The sequence below is a fragment of the Aquarana catesbeiana genome, linkage group LG04, assembly GCF_042186555.1.
Source record: "Aquarana catesbeiana isolate 2022-GZ linkage group LG04, ASM4218655v1, whole genome shotgun sequence".
NCBI lineage: Eukaryota > Metazoa > Chordata > Amphibia > Anura > Ranidae > Aquarana > Aquarana catesbeiana.
The window spans coordinates 222,951,837-222,970,302 of record NC_133327.1 but is presented as its reverse complement, the minus strand read 5'-3'; the positions used below and the strand labels follow the sequence as shown (position 1 = coordinate 222,970,302).

Here is an 18,466-nt window from a genome sequence, read left to right as displayed (position 1 = left end):
CCATTCTTACCTAAAATTAGAAACAACAGAGAGATAAGTGGAACGCGAATAGGACAGGTGGAACACAAGGTTGCAGCCTACGCGGACGACCTTCTCTTTTTTCTCTCGTCTCCACAGACATCCTTAGCTGCACTTATGTTGGAGGTACAAAAGTTTGGTACCTTATCTAATTTCAAAATGAATCTGGGAAAGTCAATTATACTTCCTACCCATGTCTCAATAGGACTGGAAAGGACGCTACGACGTACATATGCATTTGTCTGGGAGAGAGAGTCCCTGATGTACTTGGGGATACGCATCAGTGTTGATATGAAAAGGTTATATGAAGTTAATTATGGCGCATTATTGACGGAGATAGCAGAAGATTTTAAAAAATGGAAAGGTCAATACTTAACCTGGTTTGGGAGGATTAACGCCATAAAAATGAGTATACTTCCTAGATTAATCTATATATTGTACACAATACCAATTAAGGTACCGGAGTCCTTTTTCAGACAAATGCGTAAGATGTTTCTGGCTTTTGTATGGAACGATAAAAGACCTAGATTGGCCCACGACCTTCTGAAAAGGAATAAGGCCGAGGGGGGCCTGGGAATACCGGACATAGCTCTATATTATAAGGCCATGAGCTTAGTCCGGATTTTGAACTGGTGTCACGACACACATAAAAAACTATTGGGTCAAGTAGAAAACTCAATGGCAGGGAGGAACCTAGCATGAGCACCTTGGATTCAAAGCTCATCAAGGAGGCTGTCTCAGTGGGTATCACCACTAATCCAGAATACGTTGGAAGTTTGGGATAAGTTGAATAAGAATGGGAAATATGCCCCCTGGATATCACCTCTGGCTCCTCTGGAGGGATTCGCTTGGTTCCCCCGGGGGAGGAGATGGGGTATCTGGGGGCTTGGGGAGGAGGTGGGGACTCCACTTGTGGCAGGTTTGCCCCGGATGGAGTCTTGTTATCTCTGACAGAGGTGGTGTCCAGATTTGGGACAGTGCATATGGCGGAGTGGAAGTACAATCAAATAGTGAGTTTTCTTAATAAAAGTAAGTTTTGATAACTTACTTTTATTAAGAAAACTCACTATTTGAGACCTATGAATTCTCTCACTATATTTGAGAAACAATGTGTGCAGAGATCCAGTCCCAGGCATGTATTGTCACAAATGTACAGAGTGATACTTAGTGGACAGGAAGGAACAACTCCATACTTTATAAGGGAATGGGAGAAGAAATTAGAACAGGTATTGACCAATAATCAAATTAAAAAGATGATTGTATTAATGCACTCCTCATCTATAAGCTCAAAGGTGCAAGAGATGGCGTATAAGTTTTTGTCAAGATGGTACAGGACCCCAGTTAAACTAGCACAAATGTTTCCAACCATAAGTGATAGGTGCTGGATGGGATGTGGTAAGAAGGGTACATTTCTCCATCTGTGGTGGACATGCCCAGTAATTAAAAGATTCTGGGAGTCAGTGTCCCCATGGATCGAGAAATAGAGTGATGTAATGTGATATGGGTTTGGGGTGGGTGAATTGGGGATTTAGTAATAATGTATGAAGGTTGTTGTATTTATAAAATGGAAATAAAAATTTTGATTATTAAAAAAAAAGAACATCTTTGGGATGAATTAAAGCGGAGACTGCAAGCCAGGCTTTCTCCTCCAACATCAGTGCCTGACATCACAAATGCGCTTCTGGAAGAATGGTCAAACATTCCCAAAGACACACTCCTAAACCTTGTGGACAGCCTTCCCAGAAGAGTTGAAGCTGTTATGGCTGCAAAGGGTGGGCAACTCAATATTAAACTCTATGGACTAAGACTGGGGTGTTAAAGTTCATGTGTGTGTAAAGGTAGGTGTCTCAAAACTTTTAACATTTGAAATGGGTTCACACATACAGTTTTCATGCACCCTACAAGCAAAATATTTATTCACCACAATGCAACCCCAAATGAATTCTGGAGACTTAATTTATACTTAAACCAGTAATGTTGGCACTGTAGAGAGTAGTAATGAATAAAGGTTACAGAAGGTAGAACGCTGGGTTAAAGCTGACATCCAAGCAAAGAACAAAATGAATCAATCAAATGTCCTGTGTAATGATAAAAAAATGAGGCTCACGGCTCACTGACCCACCATCCCTCTCAGCATCCCCCAGTCTTATATTTGCTTGTCCACACTCTGGCCACATCTCTTTGCTTTGCTACTGGGAGTTGCACAGCCAACATTGTAGAGCCATTCATGCATTCCAATGGTAGATGGCCTCTCTAATAGAATGAGTGGAGATTCTTCCTCTTATTGACAGAAGAGGCAACTACCCGGCAGGAAGTCTTTGCAACTAGTTGGCTCCCAGTGCACTGCACAGCAAAGATCTGGGAGGAGCTAAGATAGGCAATATAAGACTTTTGAAGGTCCTTGAGAAGAGGAGGGGTGGTAAAGGATAACTGTAAGTAAAAATTATATTTTAGGAAAGCCAAAACATAACTTTGCTAAGTTTAGCAATTTTTAGCCTGGCTCATACATTTTCCCCTTTAGCTGTATGTATAAAGCAGCTCAGCTGGGCCACGTATCCTATGATGCTGGTGAATGAAACCAGCTATAACCTCTATCCACTGACTGACACAAGGAGTCTGGGCAGTTGCATATTACACAGGCAGCAAAGTTAGCATATACTCCAACGCCTGCAACATTCCTGACAACTAACATAGTTAGGATGATGATAGCACTACCATTCCATTCGCAAAATGAAAATTCCCTTTGAAAGTAATAAGACTTTTTGCCTTTGACTTTACTTTTTGCTTTTGACTAGTGTTTGCAAACTTCTTTTAATCCTGGGCAGGCCAGTCAGAATGGCAAAAGATGGCAAACCCTAAAAACAACCAAGACAATATATCAGAAGGAGGAGAGTGGAGGGGAAGTGAGTATTGCAGAGCAATCCCCACTTTTACCTTTCCATGTTTCTCAGAGATCTTTGCTGTGAAGCCCATCTAGGCTATGCTTCTTCTACACATGTGCACAACAGCCCCCATTCATTCCTACAGAACAGTTGTGATAATTCTTCATAGATGACCTTTCCATAGGAATAAACGGTCCAACAGATAATGACTTTTGCATTCCTACTGCTCAAGGCCCTATAACAACAGTGTAACCCTGATCTAACAGAAGAACGTCAAAAGATATATAATAGGCAGAAAAACTGTCAACACAAGATGCTTCAGTTGCAGTAATTTGCCTGCTTGCTAACCTTTAATGTTTGGTGGGACAGACTTGGTTGTGCAGAATGTATAGATGTCAGAAAATGGCCCTTCTCCAGCATCATTGACGGCTTGAATCCTGAAGTTGTAGCATGTGAATTCAGTCAGTCTCTGCACCTTATATGTGTGGCTTGGACCTCTGTAGATGGGAAGAAACCTGCAAATATAAAAACACATTTAATTTAATAATAGTTAATAGTGTTATACTACAAGCTATAGAAAATGGATGAAATCTGCAGAAGGAATGCTATTCTCAAGCTGAAGTTTGAATTATGGGCTCACAAGTCCTGAACAAACAAAGAATTCATATATAGCATGTTCAGTCTGCAGCCCTAAACTTGGCATAGTATTTCTCATTTACCATTTATAATGTACCAGAAAAGTGTGGATAATTTATAGCCAAACCCATCTTTTGTAAAATGGTGGAAGAAGGGGACAGAAGTGTGTAGTATAAGACTTGCATCAAAAACAAATAAAGACTTAAAAAGAGATCCTGTCACCAACTTTAAAAAATTGAAGGTAAAAATACAAAAACATTTTAAATACTTACAGCTTTTTCCTTTTGATAAATTATTACTTATTCACTTGGAACTTCCCTTTAATGTACAGTAGCTTCCAGGAGAGGCACAAAGGGGAATACAATAGAGTGTCATTTTTAGTGACAGCTTTAATCCTGCTGGCACTGCTGACATTACATACAAGATCGTTTCTAAAAGTCTCCACAAGAGAGGATTTTACAGGTAAGCAACATGCATAAAATATGTTAAATGTACAGGCAGTCCCCGAGTTACATACATCCGACTTATGTACAACTCCTACTTACAAACGGAGGGAGACAACAGGGTGTGAGAGGAAATCTACAACTAGGAAGGGAAATTCACTCATGTAAAAGTTATCATGGGAAAAATGTGTCTCCATTGACGCTTTATCACTAATCCTTGTTTCCACGACAACCCAACATTTTCAAAATCCAATTTTCACAGGGACAGAAAGTGAGGTGAAATCTTCTGAACAGGGGCACAGACAGCAAAACAAACATATGCTAACCAGAAAACTTAAAAATTATTTCTTTGGCTGGAGTTACATTTAAAAAATGTACCTGTTCCAACTTACATACAACAATATGCATACAACATACATCAACTTAAGAACAAACCTACAGAATCTATCTTGTTTGTAACCCGGGGACTGCCTGTAAATATACGGTAATCTTTTGGGAATATTGTTGATATAAGCAGTTTGGCAAAATTCGCCATTGTCAACCTTATTCTAAAAATGTTAGTTACCTGTTTGTCTCCAGCTTCAATATTTTATGAGTCAATGATTCAAAACAAATATTCAGCTAGTGAAGTTCAAGATAGTTGCCCGAGAAAGCACCAAAGCCATTTGCCCCTTGGAAATGAATATTATTACAGGTATTTATATAGCGCTGCCAATTTACGCAGCACTTTACATATCTATTGGACATTCACATCAGCCCCTGCCCTAAAGGAGCTTGCAATCTAAGGTCCCTAACTCACATTTAAATACTAGGACCAATTTAGACAGGCGCCAATTACCTACCAGCACATCTTTGGAGTATGAGAGGAAACCCATGCAGGCACAGGGAGAACATGCAAACTCCAGGCAGGTTGTGCTGTGGTTGGGATTCCAACTGATGACCCCCAGTGCTGACAGGAGGAAGTGATAACCACTTAGCAACTGTGCTGCCCCTATGAAAATTAATCTTTTTCAAGCTGGGTATTAAGTCACTGGTAGATTTTCGAATGAACATTGATACAAAACTGCCCAATATATTCAATAGCTTGACAAATGTCATTTGAAAAGAACTTAAAATTTAATTTGCTTTTAAAATTCATATTTGGATTAGATGTACCGTATTTATCGGTGTACAACACGCACTTTTTTCCCCCCTGAAAATAGGGGGCAAATCACGGGTGCGTGTTATACGGCGATAGTGTACCACGGAGGGGAAGGAAGGGGACGAGCGCCGCCGGAATTCACTGAGCCGTCATCTCCTGTTTGCTCAGCTCTAACTCGACTCTCACGTCACACACAGTCCCGCCTCCGCCACCGGCATTGGACCAGTGTTCTGTCTATCACAGGAGCTGGTCCAATGCCGATAGCGGAGGCGGGACTGTGTATGTGACTGCCAAATGAGAGCCGAGTAAACAGGAGATGAAGGCTCAGTGATTTCCTGCACTGCATTGATGAGAGATGGTGAGGCTGCAGATCGGCATTATTCAGGCTGCAATGATGGGAGATGGGCTGCAGATGGGTGCAGATTAGGCTGCAGATGGGCACAGACCAAGCTGAATTGAGGCTGCAGATGGGCACTAATCAGGCTGCATTGAGGCTGCAGTTGGGCACTAATCAGGCTGCATTGAGGCTGCAGATGCGCACTACTCAGGCTGTATTGATGGGCACCATTATTTTGCATCAAAGTGGTTTATTAAAAAAAAACAGTTTTTTCCTGAAACTTCCCTTTTAAATTGAAGGTGCGTGTTATATGCCTGTGTGTGTTGTACGCTGAGAAATACGGTACTTTCCCGAACAAAAACCACATACTCTGTTGTCCATCCTGCCCCTTTGAATTCTCCCATCACTGTGTTCGAAAATGTTTTGACTCCACTAACGATTAGAAAATCAAACAAATGGGTTGAGGATATCAGGGAGATGGAAAGTCTTACAAGTTCAATAAAAGATCTGCAAATTAGATTCCACAATATGGGGTTCTACTTGATTGAATTCACCTGCGCTGATCAATTCAAACAATTACTGGCAGTCTAACTGAGCTGGTATCACAGGAAGCAAAAGCATGGGTCATCAAGGTCCTGCAACATTCATATGGTGAATACGGCCGAGGCCTCCTCAAAGGACTAAGCTGGTGTGGGTCGTCACCAACTGTACCTTACCCCGTCCCCTACTCCCCCCCTCCTTCTTTCATAGGCTTGGGCACATACTTGTCTTCTCTAACTACTACCTAGAGGCTGCGGGGTCTCCCTAAAAACTCAATGATGCCACCCACAATGGGTATGTGAGGTCTCACCTTACTGAGATAGACCACTAGCCCTCTCCCGCTTCCCCCTTTCCCCAATTGTACATTCTATTATTATGACTCAGGTTCAGTACCATACTTTTATCTCTGTTCAGCCTCGCATACATTCTTATTTGACGGCCTAATGTCTACTGCTTTTATGTGGCCTCCTTGCTTATCTTTGCAATTTATGCTAACACTTCAGATTACCTGTTATGTATAAAATAGTTCTACTTGGCCAACTTTTTTTTCAGATGATTTCTCTTATGTTGTTCCCTTTGTATATGTGTTGAATATAAATAAAGAACGCAACAAAAAACAAAAAAAGGAAACAAAAAAGGAAAATCAAACAGTCTGAAAATAAAATTTCAAACACCTACTAGAGCAGACATCACTAAATGGCGGACCATGGTCCGGATCAGGACCAAGTCACTGTCCCATCTGGACTGGCCATGCTCCCGCCATGTAGGAGATGGCTCTTTCACTCAGCCGCCACCACTGCGGTCATCCTTACCGAGCTGACATCGGAGGCAGGACAGCTCTGAATGGATGGTGGGAGGCACATCAGTGTAGAGCTGAAATCGGAGGCAGGACAGCTCCAGATGGAGGGCTGGAGCTGCCAAGTTACCTTTTCAAGTTAACCAGGAGGTGAATGGTTGCTAGAATCGCAAGCCAGTTAACAGGAAAAGTTGTGAAGCTCCTGCCCTCCATCCAGAACTGTCCTACCTCCGATGTCAGCTTGATGAGGGTGATGTGAAGGGGGCCAAGGATAGTAATCTGGAGGAGGGGGTTGATATAAAGGCATTGGAACGGGGGACAGAAATGTAAAGGGGGAGGGTGAGGACAGGAATGTGAAGGAGGAGGAGGGTGATATAAGGATGGTGGGGGGGGGGGCTGAGGACAGGAATATAAAGGGGGGGAGAGGGGGAGGCCAGGAATGTGAAGGGGGTGAAATAAAAAGGGGTATAAGGATAGGAATGTACAGGGGATAAGGAAAGTTAAGCAAAGGGGGGTGATGACAGGAATGTGGAGGATGCTAATATAAAGGGTGGCAGAGTGAAGGAATGTGAAGGAGGAGGGGGGTGCTACAAAGGGTGATGACAACAGGGGTGTGAAGGGGGTGATATAAATGGGGGGCTGAGGACAGTAATGTGAATATGGGGGGCGGGTGAAGACAGGGATGTGAAGGAGGAGGGGGGGGTGAGGCCAGGAATGTGAAGGGGGGTGATATAAAAAGGGGGGATGAGGATAGGAATGTACAGGGTGATAAGAACAGGAGTGTAAAAGGGGTGAGGACAGGAATGTGGAGGAGGAGGCTAATATAAAGGGGGGCAGAGGACAGGAATTGGAAGGAGGAGGGGGATGATATAAAGGGGGGGAGATGAGGATAGGAATGTGAAGGAGGAGGGGGGTAATACAAAGGGGGGGTGTTGACGGGGGTGTGAAGGGGGTGATATAAATGGGAGGCTGAGGACGGTAATGTGAATGGGGGGGTGAGGACAGGAATGTGAAGGAGGAGGGGGGTGATGACAGGAATGTGAAGGGGGTGATATGAAAGGAGGGTGAGGACAGTAATGTGAAGGCAGAGGAGTTGAGGACAGGAATGTAAAGGGGGGAAGGAATGTGAAGGAGGGGGGGTGATATAAAAAGGGGGGGATGAGGATAGGAATGTACAGGGGGGTAAGAACAGGCATGTAAAGGGGGTGAGAACAGGAATGTGGAGGAGGAGGCTAATATAAAGGGAGCAGAGGACAGGAATCTGAAGAAGGAGGTGGTGATTTAAAAGGGGGGGATGAGGATAGGAATGTGAAGGAGGTGTTGGGGTGACAACAGGGATGTGAAGGGGGTGATATGAAGGGGGCTGATGACAGTAATGTGACAGAGGAGGGGGCTGATATAAAGGGGACAGAGGACAGGAATGTGATATTAATAGGGGACAGATGTGAAGGGGGGTTGAAGACACTGCTGTGAAGGGAGAACTGTGATGTAAAGGGGTGATTTTAATGTAAAGAGGACGTAACTGAGATGTGAAGGGGGGCCATGATGTGCAGGGGGACTGAGAACACTGTTTTAATAATGGGATTGTGATATGAAGGATCTCAGGCTAGGTTTACATCATTGCTACCTGTGTTCTGTGTGTAGACAACCTATTCATTTCAATGGGCTGTCTTACATGCAGGAACGCAGAAAAATAAGTCGCTGACTCTTTTTTTAAATTGCGCTGCACCAAACTGGTTAGCGCTCACAAAAACGCGCAGCGTTTGCCAATGCTCCAAGGTGCCATCAAGAATCAAACATGCGATTCGGACCTCTGCTGGAAGTAAATTTTAGTGACTGGACCTCCGGGAATTTTAATTGAATACCTCTGTACTAGAGTATAGTCAGCTTTACTCCAGTACATTGTACATATTATGCAACGCTTTACTGAATACACCAAATCATCCACAAGTCCCTGCTCCCAGGGCATTTACCAGTCATACACACTTGAATGCAGGAACCTGCGAGCCTTGTACATGCTACACACTGAAGATGATTACACAACATCAGATTTGTTGCCACAGTCTATAGAAACTTGTTTTTATGATCTAACTAAAAGTGCAGAATTAGATTAAAGAAAAGCTACATTGGATAAAAAAAAGGACACGTTTGTATTTCTTCTATTTAATGCGTAAAATAAATCTTTTACAAACTGTTAAACAGTAGCAAGAACTAGACAAGCTAGTGGAATTAAAACAATGCAATCCAAGATAACAATAGCCTTTGCTTAGGAAATCCTGACTGTTTTGGAACAAGCCTGGCATTTTATTCCTTGCTAGATTAGCAATACACAGGATGTTTGAGCCTTTGTAAACTATCAGCCTTTCCAACACAAAAGAGAAAGGCAAGGCGATTTAGGACACTAGGCTATTTGCATGGATATTCACACACAGTTTATAACTAGCTATCGTAATTTCCCTGAAGACCCAAGAAAGGAAAAAGTCTGGATTGCCATAGCAGTTAGATTTCAGCAGTATTTACATTAATCTAGAAACAAAAAATGTATTGTACCCATAGACATTAGAGGGCAGTCAGATATACAAGCACAAACTGGCTGCCCTTGAGGTAAAGGCTTTTCAGAGAACTGCAAAGCGCTCCATAAATATCTATGAATGGATACGTGTACAGACAGTGGAGAAGGGACAAAAGCCAAACGCTAAAAATGTTATCTATCACAGGTTGAAAAAAAGCAACCAGCACAGGTTTTTTACCATAGGAAGATTTATAATAATAATTATGTAGTCAGTCTTGTGATGAAAGAACCATTGCAAATACAGCTATATGAGCAGGACCTGGATAAATTTCCTGCTCGCTGACTGGACAATAAAAGATAATAACACTGGTTAAGTCATCCCATTTCTCACTATGTTCTCTTGTAGTGTGCTGACTGCCAACAGACAGCCATTGCTTCCCAGTTGCAGCTCAGTCCCACCAATTTGAATGGGTGAGTTTGACAGGCCATGTCACCTGTCAACTCAACAAGCCTTTTTAAATTCTCTGTGGCATATGTACAGACCCCTTCAGTTGCATGTTAGGTGGGCAATCGGAAAAGGGGGGAGGGGGAATAAAATCAAGGCTCAACCACCTGTTTTTACTGCCCTATGGCAGTATCAAGAAGGCCTTAAGGAATAAAAAGCTGCATTAAAGTGTATGTTGCACCGAAAGTTATCATTTCATAAATGTGTATGTGCTTCTATGAAGGTGCCTTTTACTGTAGCCGGTTTAAATGTATTTGCTAGTTGTCTTAGAAAACTCTGGTGATCCTGCCAGTCCCTCTTGTTTGCTGTTGTAGTCTGAAAATGGGAAATTCAGTTAGCGAATAAGTCATTCTCATATGGCGTTACAGGATGCCGTCAGTTACAACCACGCCCCCACTCAGCCCGCAGCACTTCACTCTGTACATTCTCATGTGTATGCTTCTCAGCCCCACCTCGCCACTTCTTGGCTTCGCCTCCCAGCCTGCCTCATTTTTGAGATCATGTCTTGGCCCCACACAACTGTAGGAGTGGAATGTCAGGGGATGTCAATTATTCATTTGTCTATATGAGGATCTGCCCACAGCAGCAGGAGTAGGAGGACTAGAAATGACAGCAGTCATGTGACTGCTGAGAAAATGAGGCAAACAAAAAAAGGTACTTAGACATTCATTTTAGCATTTTTAGATAAACATCATAGTTAACACATGTAATCTACATAATGACAATGCTTACCATTGGTTAAGTTCACAAATACTTTAATTGATGTTTATATATCTGTATGGAGAAACATACATCTTAGATGATACAATTAAGTAATACTTTTTTCCTTGGAGCATCAAATAACCTATTGATTGGTTTGTATTCTCTGCTGTCGATTATCTCATTATACAGCTTTCAGAACCCTAAATGTTACTTTTTCCTGACATTACAAAGGGGATGGTATGTAGCAATTTAATGGAAGCTGTTATTCTTTGACACTGTAGAACAGATCCAGAAAAGAGGGATCTGTGTGATACTAGTAGCCGCCGCTAGAACAAGCCAAGTCATTCAAAACCCTGAAAGGCTGCCAATAATATCTAAACTGTTCTTATATATGTTATTAGTGAATACACATGGCTGTGTAGTTATAAAGATTAGTTACTGGATATGGTTTGATCTGGGCTGTATTTAGAAACAAGATTGGCTTCAGGATCATGCAAATATTTTAGTAAAAACTAACATTTGAATGTGCTAATGGAGGAAGCCAGCTACAGTATCTGCTTAATGGTAACAGGAGCAAGAGAAAGGCGAGATGTATGTCTCTTAAATTATATCTTGAATTATAGTGAGTCTTTCGACTTCTGATTTCTTCTGAATTTAGCCACGGATGTCTTCAGGGAAACCTGAGACTTTTTGCTGCCCTAGAAACTGGACTAAGAATATCAGTATGGTAAATGGATTTTAATCATGAGCATACTGAAGTCACTGATACTTTATGGAATCTTATGTGGATAAATCAGGCCTTAAAACTCCATACATCTTGATGCTTTAAGGCTCCATTCACACTAATGCGTTATTTGATGCATTTTGCAGAAATGCAGGGAAATTTTTTAACATGGGTTCCTATGGAACATGTTCACATCAATGCATTTTTGTGCCTCTGCGTTTTTGGAAAAGGTTGGGGACTTTTTTCTGGCAAAATGCAGCATTTTGGATGTAATACAAAATGCAAGTACCACGTTTTTACCGCAATTTTGCCGCGATTCACATTTTGCAACTTGTGTTTTTTTTTAGCTGTACATCCACTGTATATAACTGGTTGCTATGAAGGGGGCCGGGAAGCCGGCCGCCGCATCTTTAACAACTGATGTGTCATCAGCTGTCAGTGGGTTTCCCTGCTGAATGTAAAAAAAAAAGAATTGCCAGCAAAAAAACTTGGGTCTAGTATGGATTCGGAGGGGACCCCCATGCCACAATGTAAAAAAAAAAAATTGCATGGGGTCCACCCCAAAATCCATACCAGACCCTTATCCGAGCATCCAGCCCGGCAGGTAAGAAAAAGGAGGGGACGAGCGAGCCCCCCCTTGTGAACCATACCAGGCCACATGGGGGGGTGGGTGCTTTGGGGCAGGGGGGCTCTGATGGGGACAAGGGCCTCTTCCCGACAACCCTTGCCTGGTGGTTGTCGGGGTCTGCGGGTGGGGGGGCTTATCGGAATCTGGAAGTCCCCTTTAACAAGGGGGCTCCCAGATCCCGGCCTTCCCCCTATTTGAATAAGTATGGGGTATATTTTATTAGAAATATCTTCTTCCCTGCTTCTTCCTCTGGTCTTCCTCCATCTTCTCCGGCATCAGAGGAAGAAGAACACCAGACAAAGAAGACAAAAGAAAGAAGAAGAGCGGAAGAAGAAGCAGGAGAAGGAGAAGCCCGGAGGAGGAAGATGCGGGAGAAGATGGAGGAAGACCGGAGGAAGAAGCGGGAAAGAAGATATTTTTAATAAAGGACTTGTCAAAAACTGTCTACTGTATTTTTTCACACTACACTACTTGTTTGTGGTGAATGGGTAGGGTATAATGTACCCCATACTCATTCACATAAGGGGGAAGCTGGATCTGGGGGTCCCCTTGTTAAAGGGGGCTTCCAGATTCCAATAAGCCCCCCGCCCCCCACCTGGCTCGGGTTGTCGGAAAGAGGCCCTTGTCTCTATCAACATGCAACCACCCCCCATGTTGAGGGCATGTGACCTGGTATGGTTCAGGAGGGGGGGGCACTCGCTTGTTCCCTCCCTTTCCTGACCTGCTGGACTGCATGCTCAGATAAGGGTCTGGTATGGATCTTGGGGGGGACCCCACGCCATTTTTTAAAATTTTGGCGTGGGGGTCCCCTCCAAATCCATACTAGACCCAAGGGCCTGGTATGGACCTGGGGGGGAACCTGCTGATAGCTGATGACTCCCGGCCCCCTCCTTATCAACCAGCTATATACAGTGTAAAAAATAAAAACCGCAAATCGCTGTAAAAAAATGGGGTAAAAATGCGTGTCCAAAAACACGCATTTTTGGCAGCGCAAGCAGCGCAAAAAGCACTACAGAAACGCTCAAAAGCAACATGCATAGATGTAAATCAAGCCTAAGAGAAGTATGGCCAAAGCTTTTTTGGCTATACTTCTTCTGTGACTCACAGGAGTGCAGTTTGTTCTGCACTCCTGTAACCCATTTACAGCCGGCCGGTCCAGGCTCTGAAAAGATCCAGACCCAGGTGCCTGGATGGAACAGCTGGCTCAGCCTATCAGTGAGCTGCTGAGAGCATTAGCCAGCCGCTCTCGTGAAGTGAATATCTGGAGATATTCACTTTGCATGCAGCCGCTGATGTCAGCGGCACATGCGCTGTGAAGGTCCAGCTGAAGTACCTAAATATGGGTTGCTGAATGACCTAAAAATAATGAAGCTGACGGGGAGAGAGTAAATAGAGCAGAGAGTGAGCTCCTGCTACTTTTTTACTATGAATACAAAATATACACTTCTTCACCAAAGAATACAATATATAAATCAAAAGCACCTACCTTAAAAAGATGTAATAATATTCATATAGTATATAAAGTCCACATATGAAACTGAACCTTGATCCACTGCCAAATCCATGCATAAAGACACACTATCCAGTGTCACTACCTCTGGAAAGCAGCTCCCTGTGTGATTTTGACCCCTAGTACTGGGAGGGTCAAATTCAACTTAAATGTATCCAAACTAGGATCCATGATTTGCAGCTCCATCATTAATAGGATTGCAAGAAATCACACATTTCTCAGTGGAAAACAAAAAGACAAAAAGAGGCTCTGAATAATAAAATGCCTCCAGTAAGCATTTAATAATGGGCATTTACACTGATATAGTGCAAAAAAGCACTATTTACATCCATACATAAAAAAAAAAAATAATTCAGCTGATGCAGAGTGGCTCAGTGCAGGGGGAAGAGTCTAAACCCTCGTACACAAGATACAATTGTTGGCCAACTGAACGTCTGATTTTTATCAAAAGGGGGTGTGCCAGGATCTTGTCCTGCATACTAACGGTACACAATAGTCATGCCACAAACACGAACGTAGTGACGTACTACGAGGAATTTCAGCTTTTGACTGCCACCCTTTGGGCCCCTTATGCTAATTTTGTGTTTGGTGAGTATTGATTCCGAGCATGCGTGTTTGTACTTTCGACTTTTGTGTGAGGGATTTGTGTACTTACCATACGAAAATCAAACCGCTGTCCGCCGAAAATTTACTAGCCTGTCATCCATTTGTTGGCCGAAAGTTGGACAATTGTCAAAAGGAGCGTACTAAAGGTAAGATTTTAGGACAACAGTCTGTCAAAAGACAATCCCCTGCTAACAATCATACCCTGTGTACGAGGCTGTACAAACCACCAACAGTGCAACACTATGGGGTTGTTTTACTAAAAGTAAAGTGCGCAAAATCTGGTGCAGCTGTGCATGGTAGCCAATCAGCTTTGAACTTCAGCTTGTTCAATTAAGTGTTGACAATGAGCCCTGGTTCACATTGGCACGATTTGACATGTCAAATCGCTTGTCAAATCAGCAGCAATTGTCAGCAATGGCACCGTCCTAATCGGTGCGATGCTGCATTTGCGGTGCCGCACTGATTTCAAAAAGTAGTTTCTGTACTACTTTTTGCAATTTCGGGCTGCGATTTACACTGACATCTGTGCAGAAACAGGTGTCTCTGAAATCGCATCCGAAATCGGGACTGACATGCGGGAGTGAAATTGTGCGAGTTCAGTTGAACTCGCACGGCTTCATTCCCGCAGCTCAGTTTGAACCTTGGCTAAAACCTAGAAACTGACTGGTTTCTATGCAGAGCTGCACCAGATTTTGCACTCTCCAGTTTTAGTAAATCAACCCCAATGCGATGACTTCACTTAGATCTTCCCTACATGCTTTGTTATTAGACTTCTTCATGGGTTTATGGGTATTAGGTGTCACATTGCAAACAAACACCCACATGGGAGGAAACAACTCCATGCCCACTCAAATGGGAAAGGCTGTCTGTACACAAAAGTTGTGATGGATTAAGCTACCTAGCACCACAACAAAAATATGTAAAAAAACAAAACAAATAGCTATCTATATAATTATCTCATAACAAGCCATACTAATGTAATAACCAATAGATGTATTGTATTGTTTATTTCATGGCTTAACACCATGCATAGCATGAGTTTTATATAAATCTCAGATAAAACAAATTCTGTACACCTGTCGACAGGCAACACGTAATGCTTTTGTAGAACTCTGATATACTGGAATGTTCATACTTGAGTTAAAAAAAAAAAAAAAAAGAGTAAAGTCAACAATCAGAAGATACAGAACTGTGTCCTCTCACAAACCACTTAAGTCATGTTCTGTTCTAAAATTGCAGAACATTTAACATAAAAGCCGATTAAAGATGTGTGCATTAATGTCACAGTAAGTTTACACCCACTACTTATTTTCCTGTGACAGGAGAGGCTGATATCTACTTATAGTCCACAGGGTATTTTGTGCAAATACATCTTTTTTTTCTTACAATATATTATAGAACTGAGAGTGCTTGCTGACGTCCAAGCTAAGAAAATACAAAGGAAAGAAGAGTTGCATAAATTTAAATTGATAAAAAGTGAGAAAACAAAGTTATATAGTGATAGACTGTTGATTTGGCGAATGTCATCTTGCTAATACATTTATATTTATAAAACCATAATATGTCATCAATGACAATTTATTCTGGACACTGACAGATTTCAAGTGGGCTTTACCAAGGCTTCGCACCAGAATATTATATATTTATTATTATGCTAAGCATGAACAACTTAGACATTTCTGAATGAAACTAACAGTCCATTGAATAGTAGGGTACAAAGCCTCCGAGTAATAGGGTACAAACATGCTTGCCAGAGGAATTGAAATGTTCTTGTAGCATGAAATGAATTTAGATCTAACGCTAGAAATACAATGGTGAGTGCATAAGCCAACTCCAAAAAGACAGTGTTTCACATGCAATGCAAAACATGGTTCGTGGTAACCGCTCCAAGGAAGCAACATTGGCAACAGCACTGCCTACAGCAATAACGCTCAGAGGGGCAGCTGAACTGTGCAATCAGCAGTCATAGGTTTGAGCCACAAAATGAAAAGTAAGACTTTTATTTGGCACTGCCATGTTGATGCATGCCAAAAGTTTGAATAAATATTCTGCTTAACAGTTGCTGCTGTCAGTGTTCATATCAGACACAGACTAAGGAATAACACATTCGTACCTTGGAAGAAATAACAGGAAATGTTATATGAGGAATACAACTAAGGGATGGTGGGCACATAATTAATTCTGAGGAGGCACTGAAGCCTAATGCTCCCTCATGATGCTGACTCTGCTTGCTGTGAATAAACCAGCTTGAAGTATGCTTGGGCACATCATTAATTTTGAAGAGGCATTAAAGGCTAAATGTTACCTGGTGATGCTGGCATTGAGTCTGAGGCTTCATGATCTTATCAAAATACATAACGTTAACACTCCTGCTATTTTTGACTTCTTAACATGTCACCTTTGTTTTAAAAAGCACCCACTGTGACACTCAAGTGGGAAAATGGCAAATTCATGGGTAGTCTGATTTCAACATGAAGAGAACGTGTATAAAGCTGCAGACCAATGGTACAGTCTAAAAGAAATATGTTTTTTTTAAACGCAATTCAGGCTACCTGTTGAACCCCTAAATGTTTGTAAAAAGAAAAATACCTTATGAAAGTGGTTACATTTCTTTCTAAATTTCTTTTAATGTTATATTCAAGACCCTGAATCTAAGTGCTGTTTGGCTCCAAACACTGGCCTCTCTAGTTTACAAAGAGAGGGTTGCTCCAGGTCAGTTTCTCAGAAAGTACTATATCCATAGACAGCTATACAGCTAGAATCTTAAAAAGAGCTGAGTGTAATAGTGGCTTCTATATTTCTTGGTACAGGATTCCACTTAGACTCATGAAAAAAAAAAAACCCTTATGTTTAGACAACTATGACCCTTTTCCACAAACAGTTTACTGATTAATATGCATAAATAAAGCCACAATTAAAATATTTGCATCCATTTTTCCAAGACCGTGAAATAAATGTCTCTGTTTAAACAGCCTTGCCTAGACCAACAGTGAGATAATGGTGTCACCTTGTTAAATAACAACATCAATCTTTCTACATTGTTTATAACTTCAAGCCAAAGTTTCAGTCCAAAAATTGTCTTCATATATCAAGGTTCATTTATGCAAATAATTCAGTATTCCCATTTCTCCTACGTGCTGCCAGACTGGATGAGACATGAGACTGTGCTGTTATTAAAAGAGACCATGTTCACTTTGGCACATTTGTATGTAATGGGTAAGAACGGAAGGTGGAGATCTGTATATATACATTTATAGCAAATATCTATGCATGTAAGTATTTTTCATCAAGTATCAAGCAGGTTTTAAGTAATTTAAACACCAATTAATGATACCACAATACAACTGTTTAGTACCACGATATTGATAATATCCATATGCACATAGGCATGTTTAAAATGAATATGCATATATATTTTAATCATATATGATCACCATCCCTCATGGTATTGCTAAATCATGTAAGAATAAGTTGACCTGTTGCAAAAGGTAATGAAGATTTCTTTGGAATGTCTGTAAGGTGGAAAAGCTGCATGAAGCCTACTGCCCCATACTGGGGAAGAGTTATTTGTCTTGTGCATAGCTTCCAAAGTTCAGGTTCTCTATTCCTGGATACCTGCTATTACCTATATTTGCCAGAAAAACGTATCCTGTCACCGCTCTGATTCCTGTTTGTTTTTATACTGAAGACTGACATTCCCTGACTTTATATAGAAGCCCTACCAACTATCACCAAACGTGTCCAATCTCAATACCCTTAAAGGCCATTGATGAAATCTCATTGAACAGTAAATGGCATTTGGCAGAGCTTAGCTTTGAAGTCTGGTAAATTAGATCCCAATAGGAAAGTGAAACTGAATAGAACAGGCACAAAAAAGTTTTTTTTTTTTTTTTTCATTTTAAATTTAAAGCAAACCTGCTCTTTAACACCCCCTTCCCACATTCCAGGACTTCTGGGCATGTGACTCACATGTGACAGTGTTAGCTCAATCAGTGCTGTCAGGCTGGAGGGAGTCTATAACCCTGTGTGAGCTATGACTTGTGGCTTACAAAAGCCTAGTCCTAGTGGCTGAATGGAGTGATGGGGAGCAAAACTTACATAAAAAGGTAACAAAGGTCATCTTATAAATAACTAATAAAATATCTCAAATGTACATGGGAGATCATATACAGCAGGCATCTCATCTTCTTGTCTTTGCTCTTAAACATTAACTTTCAAAGGTTAAAAATAGAGAACAGGTTAACTTTAAAGAGGATCTATGCAAAACAGAAAATATTATTACCAGATTATCCCTGCAAAACTAATTCCTGCTAACAAAACCTTCAGCTTTTGAAGAAGCCAGCATCCCTAGCCTGCAACAAAGCACCCTAATCGCTATTCTGCTACTTTGAGAAATACTTCGCCATGGACACATCTTTCTTGGTGAAACCTTGTCTGGATCTGCTATTGATCCCCATATGTGAAACCATGGCCATTTTTGCCAACC

The 18,466-nt window shown here is 41.6% G+C and overlaps 1 protein-coding gene across 2 annotated transcripts in view; it reads right to left on the bottom strand.

Annotated features, from left to right (window-relative positions):
- The window catches only part of FNDC3B (fibronectin type III domain containing 3B), a 471,921-nt gene that overhangs the window by 25,836 nt on the left and 427,619 nt on the right, over positions 1 to 18,466 (bottom strand). For both annotated transcript variants that reach the window (XM_073626229.1, XM_073626230.1), the window contains one exon: positions 3,249 to 3,415. In XM_073626229.1, coding sequence (XP_073482330.1) covers positions 3,249 to 3,415 — 167 coding nt within the window. The remainder of the gene's footprint in view (positions 1 to 3,248; positions 3,416 to 18,466) is intronic.